Source organism: Pseudorasbora parva, chromosome 20 (assembly GCF_024679245.1).
Source record: "Pseudorasbora parva isolate DD20220531a chromosome 20, ASM2467924v1, whole genome shotgun sequence".
NCBI lineage: Eukaryota > Metazoa > Chordata > Actinopteri > Cypriniformes > Gobionidae > Pseudorasbora > Pseudorasbora parva.
The window spans coordinates 33,953,534-33,980,283 of NC_090191.1; the positions used below are offsets into that span (position 1 = coordinate 33,953,534).

The window sequence follows — 26,750 nt, forward strand, 5'->3', positions numbered from 1 at the left end:
ATCGGAGAGAAATGTAGCCGCTCGTTGATCTGCCATGTGTGGGTCTTTGTGGGTCAGAGACTCTCCTCGTGTGTTTGCAGTTTAAATATAATGATGCATTTAAAAGTTAATGGCCAAACGTGTCATTACAAAAGTTCACAATGCTGCTGCAGGTGAAATATAATGTGGACAACACTGAATAAATATATTTTTGTCAGGTTATATATTGATAGTTGGTCACTCAACCCCTTTATCTAAACTTCTCTACTTAAAGGGGTACTTCAGCGCTGGGAAGATGAATCTGTATTTAAACTGGGTCATCAATGCAGTAGAAATGTGAAATTATTTTTGAATTTGGTGTCTTCTAGACTGAGAAAAGACAGAAAATGTATTTTTGTCCCATGGGGATGAAAGACTACAATTCTCAGAATGCTTCGCTGCCCTGTGAGGCCATTCCCAACGCTACCAACTTCATTACAGTCACTGAGTTTGAGAAGACACTACAATTAAAAACTGAACGTGTCTGTTCAATATAATGAGTGAGTCACCGCGCGAGTATCACAGCACTGAGCACTAACTGCAGGAGTGATGAGAGCTGAGGTAATCGCGACTACACTCGCGGCATACATTCACAACGCGAGTTCAGTCTGGCGCGTTTCAGTTCATGCCTTTGCAAGTTTAACTTTCATAGAAATGAATTTGAGAAGTTAAAAGACTTACATTGCTCACCATAGCTCCGTTTAAATGATCCTGTCTGCAAGCTGAGCTCTCCCTGCAAGCTGAGTGTAATCTCCCATCCCCCAATGCCGGATTCAAAAAATGCGGAAATAGCTCCCTCTGCTGGCTGTAGTCTTTAGCCTTTGGGCAAACATTCCTCCTATGATGCAAAAATCGTCATTTTGCATCATAGAAGGAATTTTTCCAGAAATAAAATGCATAAATCTCTCGTCTCAGGGAGATATGAGGGGGGAAAGCACAATAATTTGAATATTTTCCAGGGTTTCTACTGATACAAAGCCATATGCTAATCGCTGAAGTAACCCTTTAACCGTCGAACTCGCACATCCGTCATGTTTGTAGTTTTTTAACACTTTTTATCCGCGTTTGTAGTTCTAATCGAATCCTCGTTCAACTCGCAATGGGTTGTGGGCAATATCAGCCGTTAGAGTGCCCATCGATCCATACTTCGAATTCGGACCGGAAATAGTAAGCCATCCGGGAATCTTTGGAATACTCTTTTCAACATACTACGATTTGGGACATACTAATTCTATTTTCGAATACTATTTAGGATGGATAGTATGCGAATTGGGACTTAGGGTGTGTCTCATTTCAGAAGGCTGCGTCCTCCGGAGGTTGCATTCAAAGGGTGCATACGTCATAAGGCCGTCTCATTTAAAAAAAGTGAGTAGGACACTCCAAATGTGACCTTCGAATGCGTCCTTCTTTCACAGGAATTCGGAGTGTGCATGAGGTGCAGCCTTCACGGCTGGAGAATACCCACAATTCTTTGCGTCTCCGTTAACAACCGTCATATTTTTTTTAATATTATATGAAAAAACGGCACCAACGCCAGATATACATGCGAGCGTAGGTGTGGTGTTTAAATTAAGTAGTTCAAGCTTTTTTTGTTGGTTTTTTTAAGCTCTATTATCTCAAACAGATAGTTGTGGTAAACAGGATTACAACAGTTTAGTGCATTTTAAACGTTTAGAACAGTACAATTCTGTCAAGACAAGAAACATTTCATAGTCATTTTCAAGTTATAAATAATTTTCATTCATATAACTGGCGTGAGAGCGCAACGTGGCTGAACTTGTTGGCATAGCAACGTGATATTTCCTGCCTGTGTATCCTACGAAGGACGTCTCGTTAATTCTGATTGAGGACACTCCGTATACTGCGTCCTACACAGGACCTCCGGAGGACGCAGCCTTCGAAATTTAACGAAATGAGACACAGCTACACACACACACACATCAGGGACCAGAGCACATGAGGATCAGGTGAGCAATTAGTGAAACGAGGACTAGACCAGGGCCCGTATTTATCAAGCTTCTTAGGCACTGTCCCAAATGGCACACTTCATGTGCACTTTTGGTCTTGTGGACTTACAATGGTCAGCTTGTTCTTCTTGTCGCTGTCATGAAAAAGCAGCCATTAAAATGTCCTTGGCAGTAAGCGCGTGCTGCAGTGAGAACGGCTGTGATGTAAGCCGCGTTCTTGACATATCCAACAGCCCGAGTTCGCTCGTCTAACTTACTCTAGTATTCTCTTTCCGACGCTCTTCAGCACGATGGCGGCGGCATAGTGATGAGAGCTTCGGCTCGAGTTTGTTTATATACTCTAGTATTCTCTGTCCGCGGCGGTTCTTAGTGCGACAGAACGAGAGAAGAGGAAGAGTGAGGCAAGCTCTGCGGCAGCGGCGGAAAGAAGAGCCGTGGCGGCGGCAGAGTGAGGAGAGCTTCGGCTTGAGTTTGTTCATGCAAACATTCCGCAGCGCTTCTTCAGCGCGACGGAATGAGAGAAGAGGGAGAGTGAGGAGAGCTCCGTCTTTCTGCTGTGCTTCTTTGGCGCGGCGGAACGAGAAAAGAGGGAGAGAGTCCTCGCATAGAACAAGCCTGTAAGCTCTTTGAAGTGCCGTTGCAGCGGCAACACACACACACACACACACACACACACACACATAACATAGACACACAGAATAAAGGATATTTAACACCGGATGACGCAGCTGGAACGCAGGTGGCTGAAGGTGGGGACCCGGAGGGAATCCAGCATCCTCAGGGCTGCAGGGAAGTTCCGCTGGTTGCTTTTCGACGGCGGTTGGCTTGATTTCGGAGGTCAGCGACGGTGTCCCTGAAGGAGATAAAATCTGATACATATGGCGAAACAGGGTCCTATATAGCCTCCGGTGAGCTAATTTATATTCCCTTTTTCGACAGTCTCTCTAGAGTGTCCCCATTGGCTCGCTCGCTCTCCCGCCTCTCTATAGGTTCCTGCAGTTGCCGCGGCCCGGCCAATCAGAGCGTTCCTCGCGCCATGCTGTTGCCGTGCAGCGACACTGCGGTTTACATAGATACCTTAATATAATATATGTTTTGCTTCATATTCTCGAGAAAATGAGCTTTCCCACACGCAATATGAGAGACCTCTCGATAGGGAACCCGCTATACTCCAGTACAAAAAGTGAGCATGCACCACCTTTATACGGTAAGCCCCGAGGGGAAAAATACATTGCACACACACACAGCTATACACAACGAGCGCCAGAACGACAGGATCAAATAAGGTCAACAAAATTACCTCTATTTCTCGCTGAAGAACTGACAATCCACGTTGAGGCCGTCTCCCCGACCATTGCCTTATCCACACTGGTTTATTCTTACGCTTTTGGTTTTTCTCACAACAATGATCATTATGGATACAGCAAGTTTTCATGCTACAGTAGGCCTATCCATTTTGTTTTCCCGCTTACGATCTGCTTTGTAGATCACGTGACGCACTTCCTCTGGCACGATAATCTTAATAATATTTTGTAGTCTGTGATGCTCCTCGATTTTCAAATCTTGTAGTGTGAGCATGTTTAATATTTGAGGGAAGCAATTCTGCAAAGATTCTCCTGATTTTACAGTCAGATAGGATTTTAAAACTCCTGTAGTGTGAGCCAAAGAAGTAAAATAAATGGCGGATTGGGCTGCCCTAATTTAAATGGGTCCTTAATGTCGCGATGCACAAGATTGCGTTTTAGCGCCGCTTTGCTGCCATAGCGACGGAGTCTCGAGGGACATATGCGCTGGAAACTTGCGCGGTTTTTTAAAAACATGTCGAGCTCGCGGATTTCCAGATATAGGGCTGAATAGAAAAAAAGCTATCATGAGTGGTTCTGTCCAGTAACTTAAGATGAACCTAAGACAAACTGCACCCTTTGCAGAGAAGCATTTCAGTGTCTCAGACTGTCTGACTTAAAGGGTTACTTCAGCGATTAGCATATGGCTTTGTATCAGTAGAAACCCTGGAGAATATTCAAATTATTGTGCTTTCCCCCCTCATATCTCCCTGAGACGAGAGATTTATGCATTTTATTTCTGGAAAAATTCCTCCTATGATGCAAAATGACGATTTTTGCATCATAGGAGGAATGCTTGCCCAAAGGCTAAAGACTACAGCCAGCAGAGGGAGCCATTTCCGCATGTTTTGAATCTGCGCATGGGGGATGGGAGATTACACTCAGCTGGCAGAGAGAGCTCAGCTTGCAGACAGGATCATTTAAACGGAGCTATGGTGAGCAATGTAAGTCTTTTAACTTCTCAAATTCATTTCTATGAAAGTTAAGCTTGCAAAGGCATGAACTGAAACGCGTGCCAGACTGAACTGGCGTTGTGAATGTATGCCGCGAATGTAGTCGCGATTACCTCAGCTCTCATCACTCCTGCAGTTAGTGCTCAGTGCTGTGATACTCGCGCGGTGACTCACTCATTATATTGAACAGACACGTTCAGTTTTTAATTATAGTGTCTTCTCTAACTCAGTCACAGTAATGAAGTTGGTGGTGTTGGGAATGGCCTCACAGGGCAGCGAAGCATTCTGGGAATTGTAGTCTTTCATCCCCATGGGACAAAAATACATTTTCTGTCTTTTCTCAGTCTAGAAGGCACCAAATTCAAAAATAATTTCACATTTCTACTGCATTGATGACCCAGTTTAAATACAGATTCATCTTCCCAGCGCTGAAGTACCCCTTTAATGCATGCGATGACAGACTCATCCGTGAACTAAAGGTAGGCCTATTGTTTTTTTTAATGGATAATATATTCATATAATATTCCATACATTATCAGAGCTTGGCAGACTTATTTTTCTAGACATTAGAACGGTTAATTAATAGATTTATAGCCTAATTAATGTTTTCAATTTATCATTTAGCAGTTTGATATTTAAAAAAATATTTAGATTAAAATGGGACAAATAATTATATAATAATATAGTCATAATAGTAAATTAATAAAGAGGATTAAACATTTTTGAATTTCAGAATTGTCAGTAATGTGGTTACTGGTTCAGAATGACTGCTTAAAGAGACAGTGCACCCAAAAATGAAAAATCTGTCATAATTTCCTCACCCTCAAGTTGTTCCAAACCTGTATGCATTTCTTTATGTAGAATACATATGAAGATACATTCCTACCATGGATGTCAATGTTGCCCCCAAAGCAAACATTTAGTTACAAATGTTCTTCAAAATATATTCTTTTATGTTCAACAGAACGAAGAAACTCATACAGGTTTGGAACATAATGAGGGCGAGTAAATGATGACAGAAATTTTTTTTTTGGGTGAACTATTCCTTTAAAGTACACCAATACAGGCTTCTAAAGAGTTCTTCAGAAATAAATAAAATAATCAAAAGTAAAATAATCTAAAATGTTCTGTTGCAAGTTTACATAGGCTACTTGTTTATTGTTGAGCTGCTGTCATTGGTTCATTGTCACTCTTATCACTCTTTAATTGCCAATTTCATAAATTATTTTCAAAAACGGATTCAAAACTGATTTGGAAAAAAAAAACATACACACAAAATAATTTATTTTCAATATAAAAAGTGATTGTGGACTGGATATTTTTTGACCTTTTATCACAGTCTTGGACATGTCAAAGATTAGTAACAACACTGGCTTTGATGCATTATTAGTTTGTGTGCAGCATCAGATTTACATTTTTTTTAATCCCTCATTTATATGCAGTTATTATACTCTACACTCTAAAAACTAATTCTATGATTTACTCAATTTTTTTGGTGAAACATTTTTACACTAAATAAAATGAGTAAATTTTAAAGCAGTGGAATCAATTATAGACACCATAAGAACTGAGTAAATGTAAGTAAAAATTAAGTAGATCTGAGTAACTGCATTTGTTACATTAACAAATTCAATTGAGTAGAAAAAATTGGGTAAAAAGCATTTTAAAAACCAATATTTATGACTAATATGAACTGTTTTTATTTATGAGTATTACTAACTTGTATAGTATAACTTTAATTTCCTCTAAACCTTTGTAAAATACTCCACAGTCCACACAAACACACTTATAGGCTACATGACATGGCCTTTATTGTCGACGAGTACAGCAATAACGTTACAGCATATAACAGTTATTAGGCTACTGTTTTGACATGTAAAGAATAACAGTTATTTTACAACATTTAAACTCATGTAAAAAACATTTTAGAAGTAAAAATTAAACATTTAAAAGTAATTCAAGTGTAATCAACCGGTCTGTTATCCCATTTCCACCGTATCAGCGCTGTTTCTCGAGCCTGAGATGGACTAACGTTAGCGGTCTGCGGGTGACTTTGAACTTGAGACCGCTGCGTTTCATTCGTAGCTGAAAGATGCTGCGAGGCGCCAGACTCCATAACCTGACAATAAACAAACAGTGCCCAGTTTTAATAAGATTTTATCGTCCAAATTCATTATATTCATTATCTTTACGAATAAAGTTGTGTGCTTTGAGCCACACAGCAGGCGTTTCAAAGACCAACGCCACACGTTAACTTAAGGTGACTCACACTGTCCCTGTATGTTGTTTTGAATTAAATAAAATGCCTTTTAGCACAGTAATGATTATATAGATTAAAAAAAAAAAAAAACATACAAACCTGAATTTCAGAGGAAATGCCCCAATTCTGCGACGCTGAGAAGAAGAAACTGCTCTGGTGACTGAGGAGAATTCAAATATCCGCCCTCACTCAACCGTCGAGCTGTCGTCACGTCAGAGGGTGGGGGAGGGGCGCATTGTTTTAATCTAGTAAACTTACTCAATTTCCTCAGTGTGTGTTAAATATTAATAATCTTGATTTTAATTAAGTAATATTTGTGGTTCTTGAAACAGATCGGTTTAATTCTCCATTCTCAAATATTTTGAAATAAATTTCACAAATGTATTAAGTATATTTAAAATAAAGAATTGGTTATTTGAATACTAAATTATTTTAGTGAAAAAAACTTTTTGAAAAAACAAAATTAACTGTTGGATTTTTAGTCAATTATTTTGGTATGTTTAACTAAAACCATCAAGTAAATGATATTGAGAGATTTTATTAAGTTAATAAAGTTAATTATTACTGTGATATTTACTAAGCCACTGAATTATTTTTTAGAGTGTATACAAATGCCAGAAACTAAGCTTTTTTTCCCCAGCACAGGCCTATCTAAAGGGTTAATGGTGCCACCTGGTTATCAACTGTAAAAAATACGCATTTACCTCTTCCCATCAGGGAAAACCACCAACAATCAAGAATGCATGAGTATATGGTGTCATGGCTTTCCAATCAAAAAATGTGGTTATAATGGAAGTCAATGGGGCAAAAACAGCCACGAACAATAAATGAGGGAGAAAAAAATCTGATGCTGCACAAAAACTAACAATGAATCAAAGCTAAAGTTTTTACTAATCTTTGACATGCCCAAGACTTTTATATTTTATATTTAAAATAAGTAATTTTGTGTATGTTTTTTTTTTTTTTTTCAAATCCGTTTTGAAAATCATTTATGAACTTGGAAAATAAAGAGTATTATTATTTTGGTACTGGATAATTTGAAGAGCCTCATAAATTAATAGACTTATTAATAAGCTTTGCGCGCTCAGACAGCAACAGGTAAGCGCATGCCCGTCAGTCAACAATTTCAAAAGAAGTTAACGTTAGAAGACGAAGACTACTGGTAAGTAAATAAGTCAAAAAATATTTTTTAGTAAAAGACGACAGGGAATTATGTGTCGTGATGTGCTACAGGCCGGTTTACTACACCAGTAGAATAAAATTCTGAAATTATGGTTTCTAGTTTTGGTGTTAAACCGATGGCCCTGTCTTGGTGGAAAGATTGGATATATAAAATTAAAGAATTGTTGGTTGCTTAATCTACAGGTTTTTTTTTTTTCTTCTTCTTCTTTTTCCTTCTTCTGTATATGTGTGTATATTTGTATCTTGACTGTACTTAAGATTTCACCTATCATGCCATAATTTAACGTACCCACTTTAGCCGCATTCATTGTGAAGCCTGCACGCGTTTCAAACTACACTCACTTCTTCTGGAGGGGCAGCAGGAACACAAATAGCTGGTACAGCTCTGAATCCTTTATTCACGAGCAGCTTCAGAGCAAATCCTGCTTTATACTGACCCTCGGTTATAAAGCCGTCTGGGGAGAAATGCTTTGCGGTGGTTCGCGCAGACATAAAAGCATTGACGTAAACAAAACTCAGCCAATGCGTCTTCAACGGTTCGGATTTAGGAACATCAAAATGACTGCTGTGTTCATTATTACACCCAAGAATAGAACACCACAATCGCTTAGACGCCATTCTGCTCCAGCGTATGACACACACACACACACACACACACACACACACACACACACACACACACACACACACACACACACACACACACACACACACACACACACACACAGACACAGACAGAGCAAAGTCTTGTTCTGCCCCGGCGACATTTCTGAGCGTTTACCCTTGTTATTTCTGATCTGCCTGTTTACGAACCTGCCTGTTTATCGACTCTGCTCCTTGCTGCCTGCCATTTTGATCTGTGTTTGCCTGGACTCTGGTTATTCGATTGTTTGCTGCCTGCCTGCCCCTGACCCTTGCCTGGTATTACTAAGAGTCACGCCTTGCCTGTGATACTACTGTTAATTCTTGCTTACCGACCTCTGCCTGTTATTTCTGTGAGTTTGTGTGTCTCCAATAAACTGCACATGGATCCCAATTCACCTAAGTCCTCGTTACAATAATGATCCCGCTGAGGGCGGGTCTGAGGTGAAAAGCTGCTTGTCAATCAACAATCGTGGGAGGTGCGTCACATTACCGTGTGACTTATGAACCTAATTTACCCACTTTACCAAACATAAGGAAAATAAAATAAATAAAAACACTGGATGGATTTTTTTATCATTATAGGATGGTTGTGTACAGGCACTGCCAACACACATTTCCATACAATCAGCTTGTAAAAGAGCATGTACCATTAAATGACCCCTTTAAGACACCATGTAAAATAAAAATTTTACTAAAATAAAAACAACACAAATTAAGCGTTTTAAAACGCATCTGGGGTTATGCATAATTTTTAAAATGTCCTTTCGGTAGCGCTTTAGATTACGGCCCGGAAAGTACTGTATAATTAAAGTGTATTTACAGCAAAACTTTCGGTAATTATAGTGTAAATATAAAGTAAGTATATGGGAACAACATGTAATATTGATGGAATAAAGGGGTAACTATCAGGAAAATTAAAAATTAAGTATTTTTTAATTAAGGGGTAATTATTCGTGAGTTACGGGGTAAGTATGAATGTGCAGGCTTTAATTTAAAGTGGCTCTTGTTCCCCTCTTGTTTCATGTAGCAGGGTAAGTACAATAAAAACACATATCACACAGAAACCTTTATTTAAAAAATGAAAAAGAAAAAAGTTTTTTATAAACAGATTTAGAACACATTCATTTCTCTTGCTTGGCTTCACCCTCCACATGTTCCTCTTCTTTTTCTTCCTTGCAACAGAAGAATCTTAAGAAGGATCCCACATGTCTCTATAGCTAGTATTCTGTAACTGTTACACTGAAAATACAGTGCGCACAGAAATGTCACCGTTTACTCGTCTTTTACCCTCATGCCATCCGAGCTGTATACGACTTTATTTCCTCAGATGAACACAGAAAAATAAATAATCTCTGCTAATTAAAACTCATTTGGGTTTTTAAGAGTTAAGGCATCAAACAATAACTGTAAAAAAACTGTAAAAAAAAAAACAATAACTGTAAAAAATTACTGTAGATAATACAGCAATAACTACAGTAATCCATACGATCCCAATGGATGAATCAATGTCTTCTGAAGTTAAACGATAAGTGTTTGTAAGAAAAATAACAATATATCGCATCCGACCAGCAGTTATATGCGTGCATGCGAGGGTTGATTGAAGCGTCAAGCGTGACGTATTCGCGCCGAAAAACTCTGGTCATGTGGATGTCTGATGCTGTCGTTTTTTTTAATGCTCACAACAGTATACAAACAATAACATAATATATGATAATAGCAATTAGAAACAAACAAGAATAAAATACAAGAGATGTCCGTTCTCGCGTGTGTTTCAGATGAAAAGTGCATGAGAACATAATGAAAGCTTGAAGCGTCTCATTTTTTTTTTTTTTTTTTTAATGCTTTATTTGAACATTCAGTTTGCACTATGGTACAAAAGCAGAACAAAACAATGATTACAAAATAATATGAAGCGTCTCATGCACGCGCTGGTTCAAGCTTTCATGACGTTCTCATGCACGTTTCATCTGAAACACACGCGAGAACGGATTTTATTCTTTATACTGCTGGTCGGATGCGATAGCCTATTTTGTTATTTTTAACACTTATCGTTTAACTTCAGAAGACATTGAATCGTCCATTGGGATCGTATGGATTAGGCCTACTGTAGTTATTGCTGTATGTGCTGTTTGATGCCTTAACTCTTAGAAACCCAAATGAGTTTTAATTAGCAAGATTATTCATTTTTCTGTGTTCATCAGAGGACATAAAGTCGTATACATCTCGGATGGCATGAGGGTAGAAGACGAGTAAACGGTGAGGAAATTTCTGCACCCACTGTATTTTCAGTGTAACAGTTACAGAATAGCTATAGACATGTGGGATCGGTCTCTTCACCTGCACAAATCCCCACAATGCAGCTTTTCTAAAACAAAATTAGGAAACCTGTGGACTTGATGTCCTGACAGGCTGGACACAAAAATTTTCTGTGACAATGATACATTTAAATAGAAAAACTACCGAAAATACACTGATTACTATAGAATACCAACCTATTCTGCACTGAGGCAATGCAGAGCTTGGCAGGGACTCAAACAGCCAACGAAAGGGCGACTTTATCTGCTAAATTTGTGCTCTTATGTCTTATGTCTAGCATTTTAAATCCTGCATGCATTACCTTTTCATATGGCATTTCCATTTTCATACAAGGTTATATGTTCATCTTAATTTTTTTAACCTGCAATAGCCTATGCTCTTTAAGATTTATCTCTGGGAAGGAAGAAAAAGAAGAGGAACAAAAGGAGGATGAAGCCAAGCAAGAGAAATTAATGTGTTCTAAATCTGTTTAAAAAAAGGTTTTATTTTTCATTTTTAAATAAAGGTTCCGAGTGATATCAGATTGTATTTGTTTTGTTATTGTACTTAGCCTACCCTGTAGCTGCATGAAACGAGGGGGACAAGAGCCACTTTAAATAAAAGCCGCACAATCATACCTACCCTGGATAATTACCCCTTAATTAAAAAAATACTTACAGTAGGCTATAATTACCCCTTAATTAAAAAAATACTTACAGTAGGCTATAATTACCCCTTAATTTAAAAATACTTACAGTAGGCTATAATTACCCCTTAATTAAAAAATACTTACAGTAGGCTATAATTACCCCTTAATTAAAAAAATACTTACAGTAGGCTATAATTACCCCTTAATGAAAAAATACTTACAGTAGGCTATAATTACCCCTTAATGAAAAAATACTTACAGAAGGCTATAATTACCCCTTAATTAAAAAAATACTTACATTAGGCTATAATTACCCCTTAATTAAAAAAATACTTACAGTAGGCTATAATTACCCCTTAATTAAAAAAATACTTACAGTAGGCTATAATTACCCCTTAATTAAAAATACTTACAGTAGGCTATAATTACCCCTTAATTAAAAATACTTACAGTAGGCTATAATTACCCCTTAATTAAAAAAATACTTACAGTAGGCTATAATTACCCCTTAATTAAAAAATACTTACAGAAGGCTATAATTACCCCTTAATTAAAAAAATACTTACAGTAGGCTATAATTACCCCTTAATTAAAAAAATACTTACAGTAGGCTATACTTACCCCTTAATTAAAAAATACAGTATTACCCCTTAATTAAAAAATACAGTATAAATAATTTGTACATTTTCCTGATAGTTACCCTTTTATTCCCCCAATATTACATATTGTTCCCATACAGTCCCTGACAAAAGTCTTGTCGCTTGTGTACAAGTTGACCTAAAGTGCCGCTGAAATATATTTCTAATCAAGATTTTTTTACAAGAAATGGCTCATTTTAATCCCACCAGCTTTTGTGATAATGTTTCAGTGAAAAACTAAACTTTCAAAAAGTATTCTAATATTCACAGCTTGGTAAAGCCCATTGAGTCCATTTTTGCAAAGACATAAGTGTTGTCACCTTGTCATATGAGCTTCACCTGTTACTAATAATGGATCAATTAGGTCTCAAGTGTGTATAAAAAGAACCCCAGTACACTAGACCTTCATATCAACTGCAACTAGACCTCTGCAAACATGCCTAAGATTCACCCTGAGACTAAAGTTTTGATTATCAAGAGGCTGAAGACCTGATCCACTGCTGATGTGGCAGACACCTTCAATGTGTCTCAGCGTCAAGTACCGAGGATAAAAAAAAGATTTGAAGAGACTGGAGACGTTTTTGACAAGCCCAGGTCAGGCAGACCCCGCAAGACAACTGCTCGAGAGGACCGTTTGTTGGCTCGAAAATCCAAGGCCAGCCCATTTTCCACTGCAGCAGAGCTCCACGAGACCTGGTCACCTGAAGTCCCTGTGTCAACCAGAACAGTTTGTCGGATTCTGTCTCGAAATGGCCTCCATGGTCGAATCAGTGCCCAGAAGCCAGCACTAAACAAAAGACAATTGAAAAACCGTGTGGCATTTGCCAAGGCCCACAGCCTGCTAAAAGGATGGACGCTGGAAAAGTGTCAGAAGGTGGATTTTTCAGATGAATCTTCTGTTGAATTACACCACAGTCGCTGCAAATATTGCAGGAGACCTACTGGAGCCAGAATGGATCCGAGATTCACCCAGAAAACAGTGAAGTTTGGTGGCGGAAAAATCATGGTCTGGGGTTACATCCAGTATGGGGGTGTGCGAGAGATCTGCAGGGTGGAAGGCAACATCAATAGTCTAAAATACCAAGAAATCTTAGCTACCTCTTATTCCCAACCATAAAAAAGGCCAAATTCTGCAGCAGGACGGTGCTCCATCGCATACTTCCATCTCCACATCGAAGTTCCTCAAGGCGAAGAAGATCAAGATGCTCCAGGATTGGCCAGCCCAGTCACCAGACATGAACATCATTGAGCATATGTGGGGTAGGATGAAAGAGGACGCATGGAAGACGAAACCAAAGAATATTGATGAACTCTGGGGGGCATGCAAGACTGCTTTCTTAGCTATTCCTGATAACTTCATCAATCAATTGTATGAATCCTTGCCAAATCACATGGATGCAGTCCTTCAAGCTCATGGAAGTCATACAAGATATTAAATTTGGATCTCACAGCACAACTTAATTTGCTGACATATTTTTGTATTTGCAGTAAATTTGTTCAATTTCTGTATAGGCGGCAAAACTTTTGTCTGGCCAAAATTTGACCTTTCTGTCTTGATTAAATGATAAATATTTTTTCTGTGAAAATTATTTATTTCAGTGCATTAAACATCATTTGGGAGGGTTTTAGCTTTTCATATGAGCTATTTCTAACACCAATGAATTAATTAAAAGTCAGGTTAATATCAGGTATTTCTAGAAAATAGATAAGCGACAAGACTTTTGTCAGGGACTGTATACTTACTTTATAGTTACACTATAATTACCGAAAGTTATGCTGTAAATTCACTTTAATTATGCACTTTCCGGGCCGTAATCTAAAGCGTATTCTTCTATGGATGAAGACATCTTCGAATGTTGTCATGTCATTGTTTTGCGCTGGTTTTGAAATTTAGGCCTATACTTTTTTTTTCTTTTTTTGATACAATGCTTAATGTTTTAATTTTTCATATAGAATAAAGCATCATAATGTAGGCTACATTTTATACTATCAAGATTAGTCCAAATATTTAAGATTACAGAGCAAATATAAGATTTTGTCAGTAAAGTCTTATTAAAATCATACATATGAAATACAGCTTGTCACTCTGTGCTGGCAATTACACAGCAGATTAAGTTTAAAATGAATGTGGTGTGAAACGAGCTCTACATGAAACAAGTTCCTTATAAATGTTGTTATAAGTGAAGAAAAACCATTGAGTACAGTCCTGAAATCAATCCGTTCACAATGATAATCTCATACACGCGCAACACTAATATAGTCTTTACACTAAGAGCTGTTTTGCTGCCATCTGCTGGACAAATAAACCAGTGCAGCATTAAACGCATGTTTATTGCACCTATTTATTATTCTCTAAGGTTTAATTATTTGAATAATATTTAATGTATTTAATAAAAAACACTTTTGAATAACTTAACAACATAGTTTATACTAGGATGTTATACATTTTTAAAGGTGACAAATCCATGCATGGTACTAATTGTATGTATCATTTATCTAAAAAAAAACCATCATATTAAAATGTTACATTAATTCAAATAAATAAAAAGTTATATTTCTACGAAGATTTCTCCTTACTTACAAGTGTTTGAAGTGATCAGACTTACAAAAACCATCAGTCTTGTCTCTCCTGTGTGAGAAACAGAATATGGGAATATAACCTGCAGTGTTTCTGGATCAATCTCCTTTAAGTTTAGTGTGACTTTATCTCCATCCTGACATATGACTGACACGAGTCTGTCCTCGGTGAAGTGTCTTTTGATGGTGGAGGAGGAGTCCCGCTCATCAGCGCAGATGTTCTCTTGATATATATGGTGAAAATCATAAATGCCTCCTCTGATTTGTCAGTGATTGTGTTTGATGATTTCCTCTGTTGTGTCTAATAAGGTAACAGTGAGTGTCATTGGCAGCTGTGAGAGTCTCTCTCTCTTTAGGGGACTGACAGGAGCCAGTTTCTTCAGTCTTTGAGGGAGACGAGGAGAAACTTGTGCTGTGTTCTGAGTGGATGAGTGTGTCGAGCAGAAGTGAAGGATGGAGAACTGTCTAATGCTGATGTTTCTGTGCTATATTGTTAAATTCACCACCTCTGGTAGGTAAAGAGATACATTATTCTTTAATATGAGCTGAAATCATTTACATGTGATGTTACTCTTACATACTATGTTTGGTATTACTAATTGTCCATCTCTCTCTCTTGTGTGTAGACAGTGTGAGTGTGAGGTTGGTGAATGGCAGAAATCTCTGTGCTGGTCGAGTGGAGGTTCTTCGTGATGGTCAGTGGGGAACAGTGTGTCATTGGGCCTGGGATATTGCTGACGCTGCAGTGGTGTGTAGAGAGCTGGACTGTGGGATGGCTGTGAGAGCAACAACTGAAGCTTACTTTGGACCTGGATCAGGACCGATTTCAATGTCTCATGTATACTGTAGTGGATCAGAGACTGCACTGAAAAACTGCAGATCGGACAGTTATCATGCACAGGGCTGTATTCATGATCTAGATGCTGGCGTCGTGTGTTCAGGTAAGCTGCTCCTCATCTTATCACATCATTTTTTCATAATTCTCACTCAAGAAATATAATGTTTCTGTATGCTGGTGAGGACAAACTGCATCAGTGTCAATCTGATGAAACATGACAGTCTGTTTAATTATTTTGTTCATGATATTATATTTGTCCTCATTCCTTATTTTTCTTATAATAAAGTAATCCAGTGAATACCCATTAAATATGTAATGTCTTTTTTTATTATTCAGTCTGATTTGACAATCTTATTTACATTCTTTATTTAATGAAGATTATAAAATTACAGAAGAAAAATAAAATTACAGATAAAATAAGTGTATACTAAGTGAATTAATGAAATACTAAATGTCCAAATTTAATGAAAGTTTTCTCTAGTGTTCCCGGTGAATATGTTTAATTAATCGTCTTTGTAATTCTCTCAGAGCAAGGACTTCGCCTTGTGGACGGGCCTCATTGGTGCTCTGGTAGACTGGAGGTGCTCCGTACAGAAGGATGGGGAACAGTGTGTGCTGCTGCCTTTGACCAGCAGGATGCAGAGGTTGTGTGTCGACAGCTGAACTGTGGAGCTCCTGTACAGGTGCTGGGAGAAGCTGCTTTTGGCAAAGGGAAAGGCCATGTTTGGTCAGAGGAGATTCAGTGCAGAGGAGACGAATCACAGATACACGTCTGTTCACGATTATCTTCACAGAAGCACACCTGTTCACATGACGATGATGTTGGAGTGATTTGTTCTGGTTGAGGAAAAACATTTGGCTTCTCTTTAGATACATTACATACATAACATTCTGCGGTTGTGCTGCTAAATTATCTTGACTTAGTTTCATAGTGTTTAAAAAAGTTGTTAATTGTTTGTCCAGGTTACACTGATCTCAGACTGATGAACGGCTCAGACTCTTGTTCTGGTCGAGTGGAGGTTCTTCATAGAGGTCAGTGGGGAACAGTGTGTCATTATTTCTGGGATATTGCTGACGCTGCAGTGGTGTGTAGAGAACTGGACTGTGGGACGGCTGTGAAAGCAACAACTGAAGCTCACTTTGGACCTGGATCAGGACCGATTACATTGTCTAATGTATACTGTAGTGGATCAGAGACTGCACTGAAAAACTGCAGATCAGAGAGTCAGTATGCATGGTACTGTAATCATAATCTAGATGCTGGCGTCGTATGTTCAGGTAAGCTGCTCCTCATCTTATCACATCATTGTTTCATAATTCTCACTCAAGAAATATAATGTTTCTGTATGCTGGTGAGGACAAACTGCATCAGTGTCAATCTGATGAAACATGACAGTCTGTTTAATTATTTTGTTCATGATATATTTGTCCTCATTCCTTATTTTTCTTATAATAAAGTGATCCAGTGAATACCCATTAAATATGTAATGTCTTTTTTTTATTATTCAGTCTGATTTGACAATCTTATTTACATTCTTTATTTAATGAAGATTATAAAATTACAGAAGAAAAATAAAATTACAGATAAAATAAGTGTATACTAAGTGAATTAATGAAATACTAAATGTCCAAATTTAATGAAAGTTTTCTCTAGTGTTCCAGGTGAATATGTTTAATTAATCGTCTTTGTAATTCTCTCAGAGCAAGGACTTCGCCTTGTGGACGGGTCTCACCGGTGCTCTGGGAGAGTGGAGGTGCTCCGTACAGAAGGATGGGGAACAGTGTGTGCTGCTGCCTTTGACCAGCAGGATGCAGAGGTTGTGTGTCGACAGCTGGACTGTGGAGCTCCTGTACAGGTGCTGGGAGAAGCTGCTTTTGGCAAAGGGAAAGGCCATGTTTGGTCAGAGGAGATTCAGTGCAGAGGAGACGAATCACAGATACACGTCTGTTCACGATTATCTTCACAGAAGCACACCTGTTCACATGACGATGATGTTGGAGTGATTTGTTCTGGTTGAGTAAAAACATTTGGCTTCTCTTTAGATAAATTACATACATAACATTCTGCGGTTGTGTTGCTAAATTATCTTGACTTAGTTTCATAGTGTTTAAAAAAGTTGTTAATTGTTTGTCCAGGTTACACTGATCTCAGACTGATGAACGGCTCAGACTCTTGTTCTGGTCGAGTGGAGCTTCAGTTCCTCAATGATTGGGGCACAGTGTGTGATGCATGCTGGGATATGAGAGCTGCCAGTGTCCTCTGTAGACAGCTGGATTGTGGGATTGCTGTGTCTGTTGTGGGATCAGACTGGTTTGGAGAGGGAAGTGGTGAAATCTGGGCTGATGTGTTTGATTGTGACGGGAATGAAACAAAACTCTCAGAATGTTCCATCTCTTCATGGAGTCGAGCTGAATGTTCTCATAGACGAGACGTTGGAGTCATCTGCTCTGGTGAGGGGATTTACACCGTGATGAAGTCATGAGTTTTAGATTAAAACTACACATTTTAATAAATGTAGTATGCATTTTAGATAAATAACGAATGACAAATAAATACTCTCTCCAGAGAGTGAAGCTCATCTGAGGAACTGCAGCTCTTCACAAACTCTCAACTGCAGCTCATCACAACAGCTGTCAATCACAAACTTTGGTGAGGAAATTAACATTGGGACAGATTCTTCAGTTGTTAGTGATCAATAATGTGTTTTTCTCTCTCTGAATATCAGGTCACGGGTCCATCAGGCTGGTGGGTTCTGGGGGAGACTGTGCAGGGAGGCTGGAGGTTTTTCACAACGGCTCATGGGGGACAGTGTGTGATGACTCCTGGGATATTAAAGATGCCCATGTGGTGTGCAGACAGCTGCAGTGTGGAGTGGCCCTCAGTAACCAGCAGGTACCAGCCTGGTTTGGTCCCGGTTCTGGACCCATATGGCTGGATGAGGTGGAGTGTGAGGGGAATGAGACGTCCCTGTGGAACTGCTCTTCTCCAGGCTGGGGAAAACATGACTGTCAACACAAGCAGGATGTAGGAGTCGTGTGCTCAGGTTAACCATAAGAAGTTAAATAACATGACAATATTTTAAACATTTTCAATAATCTATGTATGTGACTGATGATATCAGATGTACTTATACATGTTAAATATACATGTCAATAATAATTTTTAAAAATACATAAACCGTTAATACAAGTGCATTTTCCCATTGCAGACAGAATACTAAAATACTCTGACAGAGTTTTCTAAATTGCTTACACCACAACACAAAACAACACAACACAACACAACACAACACAACACAACACAACACATCTGAAGCTACAGCGCTATTCTCAGGGTCTGATTCCTGAACTGACTCTAATGATTTGGTTCTTTTTAGTGAATGATTACAGCTTATTGCTAACTCTGAGATTTAAAACAATAGAGACTGGATGAAGAAACATTATTATTATTTATTAGTATTAGCATTTTATAAATGTAAACACTAATGAATGAAATATGTTTCCACATTTTTTGTTTTAGTATCCTTCTTTTTATATTATGTAAAGCTGAGATCAATTATTCCACTGCATGTACAGAATGCCTCTTCTAAAAAGACTGTGATGAGACATTAAAAAGTTAATTGTTTCAAATGTATTGATTCTCATCCTTCTCTATCTAGAGTTTAAAGAGATCAGGTTAACTGAAGGCTGTGAAGGGAATCTGGAGGTTTTCTACAATGGATCCTGGGGTAATGTGTGTTACAATAAGATGGACAGAGACACAGCGAGTCTGATCTGTCAGGAGCTGAACTGTGGAAGATCTGGCAGTGAACCCAGATATTCAGACGGACTGAAGTCTCATAATTGGCTTGATGAACTTAATTGTCGACGTCATGATTCCACTCTATGGCAGTGTCCATCTAAACCTTGGGGACAGCATGTCTGTGATAATGAAGTGGCCACGATCACCTGCTCAGGTAAGATGATATTTCACTGATTTCAGATGATTTGAAGTGGACATGCTTGTTCACAGTTTTTTTTACAATTGCATATACACAAAAATTAAAATGAACACACAGTTAAGCCCCTTTCACACTGCAATTCCGGCAAATACACGGATAATGCGACCCGGCATTTGTTCCTGGGCCGCTAGATTTGGTCCATTCACACTGCCAGCGAAATACCGTAATATGTGCACTTTTCACACACAACCCGAAACGGTCCCGGGTCGAGTTGACATGTGACATCCTGATGTGACGTATAACGGCGAGCGATCTCAGCTTCAGCGCGGATAGTAAGGAGGTCCGTGGTCTCGACTTGTGTCCAGTTTGCGCTCATTTCTGCTTATTTAATTTTAGTTTCTTTTGTATACGAACACTCTCTGCATTTAAAACACAGACAAGCTCTTCTGGCACTGCAGGGTTGTATTATTGAAAAAACAAGCTCTAGGAGTCGCACGATAACTACGTACACGTTGTGGCATTAGTTTCGGCTTTTGTTCACACAGCGCTCGTCCCGGGTCTAATCCCGCAATATTACTAGGTCCCCGACCCGGGTCGAATTCGGTAATCAATCCCGGGACGTGGTTGCTTTCACACAGAAGGCGACCCGGCAATGTTCGGGTCCGACGTGCAGTGTGAAAGGGGCATTAGTGAAATCTGACACTCAAGGAGCAAAACCTCAGCCCAGATCTGCACAACTATAAGCACATTTTCAGCCTCACACATTTTGCAAAATACTACACACAATGTTTTTCAAAACTCTAAACACAATTCTCTACATTAGACAGAAATCTAACATGATGTCACCTATTTGCCATTTCCAAGTGTAACAGAGGCCAGCTAGTAGTTGCTGTAGCTCTCTCATGCCGATGGACCCGGCATGAGAGTCGGACACTCTGACAAGGAGGCTAAAGGCTTCAGCATCTAATGTCAGTCATAGAGCGTCTCTTAAGGTCAGATGACTGAGGTTTACTCGCACAGCAACTACGAGCTGGCCTCTGTTACACTCACTGCCATCCGGGTCACAGGGTCGCAGCCTTTAGCCTCCTTGTTAGAGCGTCCAACTCTCATGCTGGCGGACCCGGGTTTGAACAGCGGGGGTTACAAAGGCAATGCTTACCAAAATATATACCATACCTATGAATCAATTGTTCAAACACATCCGTCAGGTTTGTAGACACTTCCTTAACTGTAAACTCAACAATCAGGTGTTAGCACTGTTAAAAAGGCAACAGTTAAACTGTCTTCAATAAAAATGGAAGACAATGTTACAGGAAGAGGGAGATACATAAGTGGCCACAGAGATGTTTTTTTTATATTGTTTGCTGCAATCAGTGGGGTTCGTAGGAACTTAGGTCCTTACAACTCGGCCCACATACTCTCATTTTTAGACTGACAACATCGTCATAGCAGAAGACCAAATGGATGCAGAGCAGATGGGATACATTCTCATCTGGGACAATATATCTTTCCACTGTTCTGCTCTGGTCCAAAAGCATCCAAAATTTTCACTCCATACCTTCTGCCATACTCTTCGTTGGGGAGATTTGTTTGTGGCATTGCGGTGGAAGGTTTACGATCTCCAGCCCTATGTAAGAATATCCCTCATTCAAACCATGTAGGCGGCCTGTGACCTAACTGATGCAGGGTCAGTGCAAGGATAGAGTCGCCATTCAAGAAGATTCTTCCCTTACTGTTTTGCGAGAGAGGACATTGCCTGTGATGTGGATGAAGTGCTACGGCCAGATGCAGATTTTTAGATCCTTTTAGCTTTCTTTTTGTCTCTACAAAGGTTTTTGTTCAAATACTATATTGTTTTTAGAATTCTGTTTTTTAAAATGCTGCAAAAAAATCAAACCCATACAATCGCATTAGAAAAGTAGAAATGATACAAGTGTTTAAGATTGAGCACAGCAGAATGTAAATTAATCAAACCGTATCGGATTGTATGAACTAAGTGTGTGCCGCCATACAGTGTCAAAATTGGGTTTTGTTAAATGATTGTAAAAATTTTAAATGAAGTGTTACGCTTTGCAAAATAACCGAGGTGTTCTGCTACCTGTGTGTGCGGATGTGTGAATTATGTGTGGTGTTTTGACTAAATTAACCTTGATTTTAAAATTGTGCTTAAGCAATTGTAAAAAAAACTGTAAATAAGATTTTTTTAAATAATTTTTTTCTATTAAGTATTGAATGACATTTTAACATTTTAATCTCAGAGACGCAGACTCGTGAATCTCCTCAGAGTCGTCTGACATGTTCTACCTCACCATCTCCTCACCAGAGACAGTGCTCAAGTAAGATTGTTATATAGGCTGTATTTTCATTATCTTTAATATTAATATCTGTAGCACTTGAAAACTGAATCCACATAATTCATCACAACTTTAAATAGTTATAAAATGCATTATGCATTGTAAATGTTGTACTGAAGCTGGTCAGTGATGGTTGATGTGTGTGATTTAGAGCATGTTCCTCTCAGACTGAGTGGAGGGGCGGGCCGGTGCTCTGGGAGGCTGGAGGTGTATCATAACGCTGTGTGGGGCTCAGTCTGTGATGATCTGTGGGACATCAGCGATGCTCAGGTGGTCTGCAGGCAGCTGGGTTGTGGAGCAGCACTGAGGGCTGATGGGAATTCAGCCTTTGGTGCTGGTGAAGGTGTTGTGTGGCTGAACAGAGTCGAGTGCAGAGGGAATGAGATTCACCTGTGGGACTGTCCTCTCTCCCTGAAGAACCACACTGACTGCTCCCACAAAGAGCACGCTGGACTCACCTGTGCAGGTCACAACAACACACTGACTGATATTAGTCATTTCTAATACCATTTGTGTATTCATATCAAAATTATAATTTATGTTTTTCCAGATTTGTCAGTGTCCACTACTCCTGCCACAACAACATCAGCTTCTCCTCCAGTTTCTCAGACAGTGCGGTCCAGCTCAACATCAGCTTCTCCTCCAGTTTCTCAGACAGTGCACTCCAGCTCAACATCAGTCACTCCTCCACAAACTCCTCCAGCGTCTCTCTCCGTGCCTGTGATTGTACTGGGAGTTGTGCTCTTACTGCTCTTAGTGCCACTGCTTATACTGATTCAGCGGAACAGAGTGATGAGGAGAGGTAGGAGAGATCCAGAGACTGTCATATTGTGTCTTATTCAGTGTGTGATCAGTCATGTGTTGTGAACTGACAGCAGGTTTGTCTGTCTACACTCACAGCTCTCTCTAAGAGGAGACACAGTATGAAGACTGAGGCCGTTTATGAGGAGATTCATCGCAGACACAATCACTTCACTCAGAGGGGTGAGACATGAGCCATGAATCTTATTTAATATGATGAATTATTAAGAGAGTCTGTCAGACACTTGATGTTCATCTATTATTAGTCCTGTTAAACCTCCTGCTTCAAACCACAGAGCTGCAGGTGCATATGTGTGTGTGTGTGTGTGTGTGAGAGAGAGAGAGTCTCTTCCTGTGTGTATATTTAGAGGGGAATAAGGAGCAGTTCATCTGTTTGCAGTGTTTGTGTGTGTGTGTGTTTGTGTGTGTGTGTGTGTGTGTGTGTGTGTGTGTGTGTGTGTGTGTGTGTGTGTGTGTGTGTGTGTGAGCCTGTTTATGTGGTTTATGAGGACACAAATTTGTATAACTACATGGGTATTACACTGGTATTACACTATAAATGTGGTTTATGAGGACATATCAAATGTCCTCATAATTCAAATGGCCTTAAAAACATACTAAATGATGATTTTTTGAGAAAGTAAAAATGCAGAATGTTTCCTGTGATGGGTAGGTTTAGGGGCAGGGGCAGTGTAAGGGGATAGAAAATACGGTTTGTTCAGTCTAAAAACCATTACGCCTATGGAGAGTCCCTGTAAACCACATAGACCAACGTGTGTGTGTGTGTGTGTGTGTGTGTGTGTGTGTTTGTCTTTTCCTGTGAGTATTTCTGGAAGGCAGTGAGGAATGGGTTCATGTGAGGATAAATGTGTGTGTTTGCTAATAGAAGAACTGCATTCTGGGTATGAAGATGCTGATGAGCTTCTCTCAGGTTAGAGAGCTGAAGTGCATGTTTATTCCACTATAAAAATCACATTTTCATTTAATTCAACCTAAATAAATACATGTAATTAACAAATTATATTAAATATTTGACTAATGACATTAGACGTTTTAAATAATATTGTTTATCTTTATATTAATATTCTGTTCTCCTTTTTAGAAAAAGAGTTCAAGACTGTATATTATGATGATGTCACCAACAGCAATGGCCTGAAAGGTCAGTGACCTTTTTAATCGATCACATGATTCATGACCTGATAATTAATAACTTAACACTAGAACCGCCACAGAGTACAATTTACCCATGGCTGTATTTTAAATGTACATCACAGAATTTTAATAAAACATCCAAGTCTCCCAGTCATTGACTTAAAGGGGTACTTCAGCGCTGGGATGATGAATCTGTATTTAAACTGGGTCATTAATGTAGGAGAAATGTGAAATTATTTTAGAATTTGGTGCTTTCTAGACTGAGAAAAGACAGAAAATGTATTTTTGTCTCATGGGGATGAAAGACACCAACCCAGGCTCATTGGAAATACGTGACTCTGCCTACATTTTTGCAAGACCCAAAATATGTACAGTATTGTTCAAAATAATAGCAGTACAATGTGACTAACCAGAATAATCAAGGTTTTTAGTATATTTTTTATTGCTACGTGGCAAACGAGTTACCAGTAGGTTCAGTAGATTGTCAGAAAACAAACAAGACCCAGCATTCATGATATGCACGCTCTTAAGGCTGTGCAATTGGGCAATTAGTTGAAAGGGGTGTGTTCAAAAAAATAGCAGTGTCTACCTTTGACTGTACAAACTCAAAACTATTTTGTACAAACATTTTTTTTTTTCTGGGATTTAGCAATCCTGTGAATCATTAAACTAATATTTAGTTGTATGACCACAGTTTTTTAAAACTGCTTGACATCTGTGTGGCATGGAGTCAACCAACTTGTGGCACCTCTCAGCTGTTATTCCACTCCATGATTCTTTAACAACATTCCACAATTCATTCACATTTCTTGGTTTTGCTTCAGAAACAGCATTTTTGATATCACCCCACAAGTTCTCAATTGGATTAAGGTCTGGAGATTGGGCTGGCCACTCCATAACATTAATTTTGTTGGTTTGGAACCAAGACTTTGCCCATTTACTAGTGTGTTTTGGGTCATTGTCTTGTTGACATATGCAAACTGATCCATGATCCCTGGTATGCGATAAATAGGCCCAACACCATAGTAGGAGAAACATGCCCATATCATGATGCTTGCACCTCCATGTTTCACTGTCTTCACTGTGTACTGTGGCTTGAATTCAGAGTTTGGGGGTCGTCTCACAAACTGCCTGTGGCCCTTGGACCCAAAAAGAACAATTTTACTCTCATCAGTCCACAAAATGTTCCTCCATTTCTCTTTAGGCCAGTTGATGTGTTCTTTGGCAAATTGTAACCTCTTCTGCACATGCCTTTTTTTTAACAGAGGGACTTTGCGGGGGATTCTTGAAAATAGATTAGCTTCACACAGACGTCTTCTAACTGTCACAGTACTTACAGGGAACTCCAGACTGTCTTTGATCATCCTGGAGGTGATCATTGGCTGAGCCTTTGCCATTCTGGTTATTCTTCTATCCATTTTGATGGTTGTCTTCCGTTTTCTTCCACGTCTCTCTGGTTTTGCTCTCCATTTTAAGGCATTGGAGATCATTTTAGCTGAACAGCCTATCATTTTTTGCACCTCTTTATAGGTTTTCCCCTCTCTAATCAACTTTTTAATCAAAGTACGCTGTTCTTCTGAACAATGTCTTGAACGACCCATTTTCCTCAGCTTTCAAATGCATGTTCAACAAGTGTTGGCTTCATCCTTAAATAGGGGCCACCTGATTCACACCTGTTTCTTCACAAAATTGATGACCTCAGTGATTGAATGCCACACTGCTATTTTTTTGAACACACCCCTTTCAACTAATTCAACTAATTGCCCAATTGCACAGCCTTAAGAGCGTGCATATCATGAATGCTGGGTCTCATTTGTTTTCTGAGAATCTACTGAACCTACTGGTAACTTGTTTGCCACGTAGCAATAAAAAAATATACAAAAAACCTTGATTATTCTGGTTAGTCACATTGTACTGCTATTATTTTGAACAATACTGTACCTCCAGGTACGTTTACCTGCACTTTTTGGGTGAAACGTCCACCGGAGGCACTAAGTGGTAATATTTTTTCTCCATTCCAGATACGCAACATGACATCATGACTTCGCGTAAACATACACGCGCCAACCTGATCTCACAGAATGAATATTTATAGCCTAATTTTATATTTTGGAGCAACTAACTCCACTTCTACCCTAAACCTAACTCTCAACAATATAAAACACGTAACAAAACTGACAAAAACTGCAAAAACTGACCAAAAAACTTTATAAAAGTATTAACTCATGTTGCATTCCAAGTCTTCTGAAGTCATACGATATCTTCATGTGAAGAACAGAGTGGATCTTAATGTTTTAGTCGTTGAAATTATGATCGCGCTCCTTTGTGAACAGAACACACACGCACTCGTTCATTCATATTTCTGATTCAAATGATACACACGGCAAGTGACGTGATCGGTCACGAGATACACGAGAGCCACTGGCATTTTACAATAGGCTTGTTTGAGATGCGCCTTGCCTCGCCTGAAATAAAGGCGAGACTAGGCGGCTGCAGTGAGGGGAGGAGTGAAAAAAGTGCAGGCAAGCCGGACAATTCTCTCTTCTCGTAGTGGATCAGACACCAGCGAGAGCAGGTGTGTGTGTGTGAGATTAGAGTTCTCTCTTCTCATAGGATCAGACACCTGCGAGATCAGTTGCAGATATCGCGGGATTCACACTTGTGCGCTCTGTTGCTGATAAACTGGATGTAATTTAAGTTCTGTTGCTTTTATATGAAAATAAATATTATGAACAAGGCACCCAAAGTTTTTGTTATTTATTTCCTTTCGAAAGGCCTGCTTATCAAGCATTTTTACTTTAATTACACACATGTTTTTATATATTTTTATTAATATGACAACAATCACATAACCCACAGAAAGACCGCACTGTCCGAGAGTTTGAGAATATGCACACATAATTTATACACATAAAAACATGATACCAGAGTTTTAAATTCAAATATATTAAAAAACAACCTTGCATCACGGTTATTTAAACCAATGAGCATTAAGCTGTGTCGTCAGCAAGTCGTTTCCCATCATGCTTTTGCTCCGCGCAGTCGGTGGAGAGCAACTGCGCTCGACTGCAGAATCCGACACATCCGCCTCGCCATCGCGAGAGATTTTTGACATACGTCGGCATGACATCAGAGCA

The 26,750-nt window shown here is 39.1% G+C and overlaps 1 protein-coding gene and 1 pseudogene across 1 annotated transcript in view; both read left to right on the forward strand.

Annotated features, from left to right (window-relative positions):
• The window catches only part of LOC137049117 (scavenger receptor cysteine-rich type 1 protein M160-like), a 107,022-nt pseudogene that overhangs the window by 39,824 nt on the left and 40,448 nt on the right, over positions 1-26,750 (forward strand).
• LOC137049921 (antigen WC1.1-like) overlaps positions 2,705-26,750 on the forward strand; it is a 42,101-nt gene continuing 18,055 nt past the window's right edge. The window contains 13 exon segments of the mRNA XM_067428667.1: positions 2,705-2,822; positions 15,154-15,468; positions 15,900-16,205; positions 16,329-16,643; positions 17,073-17,372; positions 17,502-17,810; positions 18,092-18,409; positions 19,025-19,321; positions 21,565-21,642; positions 21,812-22,126; positions 22,211-22,462; positions 22,561-22,644; positions 23,564-23,620. Of these exon segments, the coding sequence (XP_067284768.1) occupies positions 2,705-2,822; positions 15,154-15,468; positions 15,900-16,205; positions 16,329-16,643; positions 17,073-17,372; positions 17,502-17,810; positions 18,092-18,409; positions 19,025-19,321; positions 21,565-21,642; positions 21,812-22,126; positions 22,211-22,462; positions 22,561-22,644; positions 23,564-23,620 (3,064 nt within the window).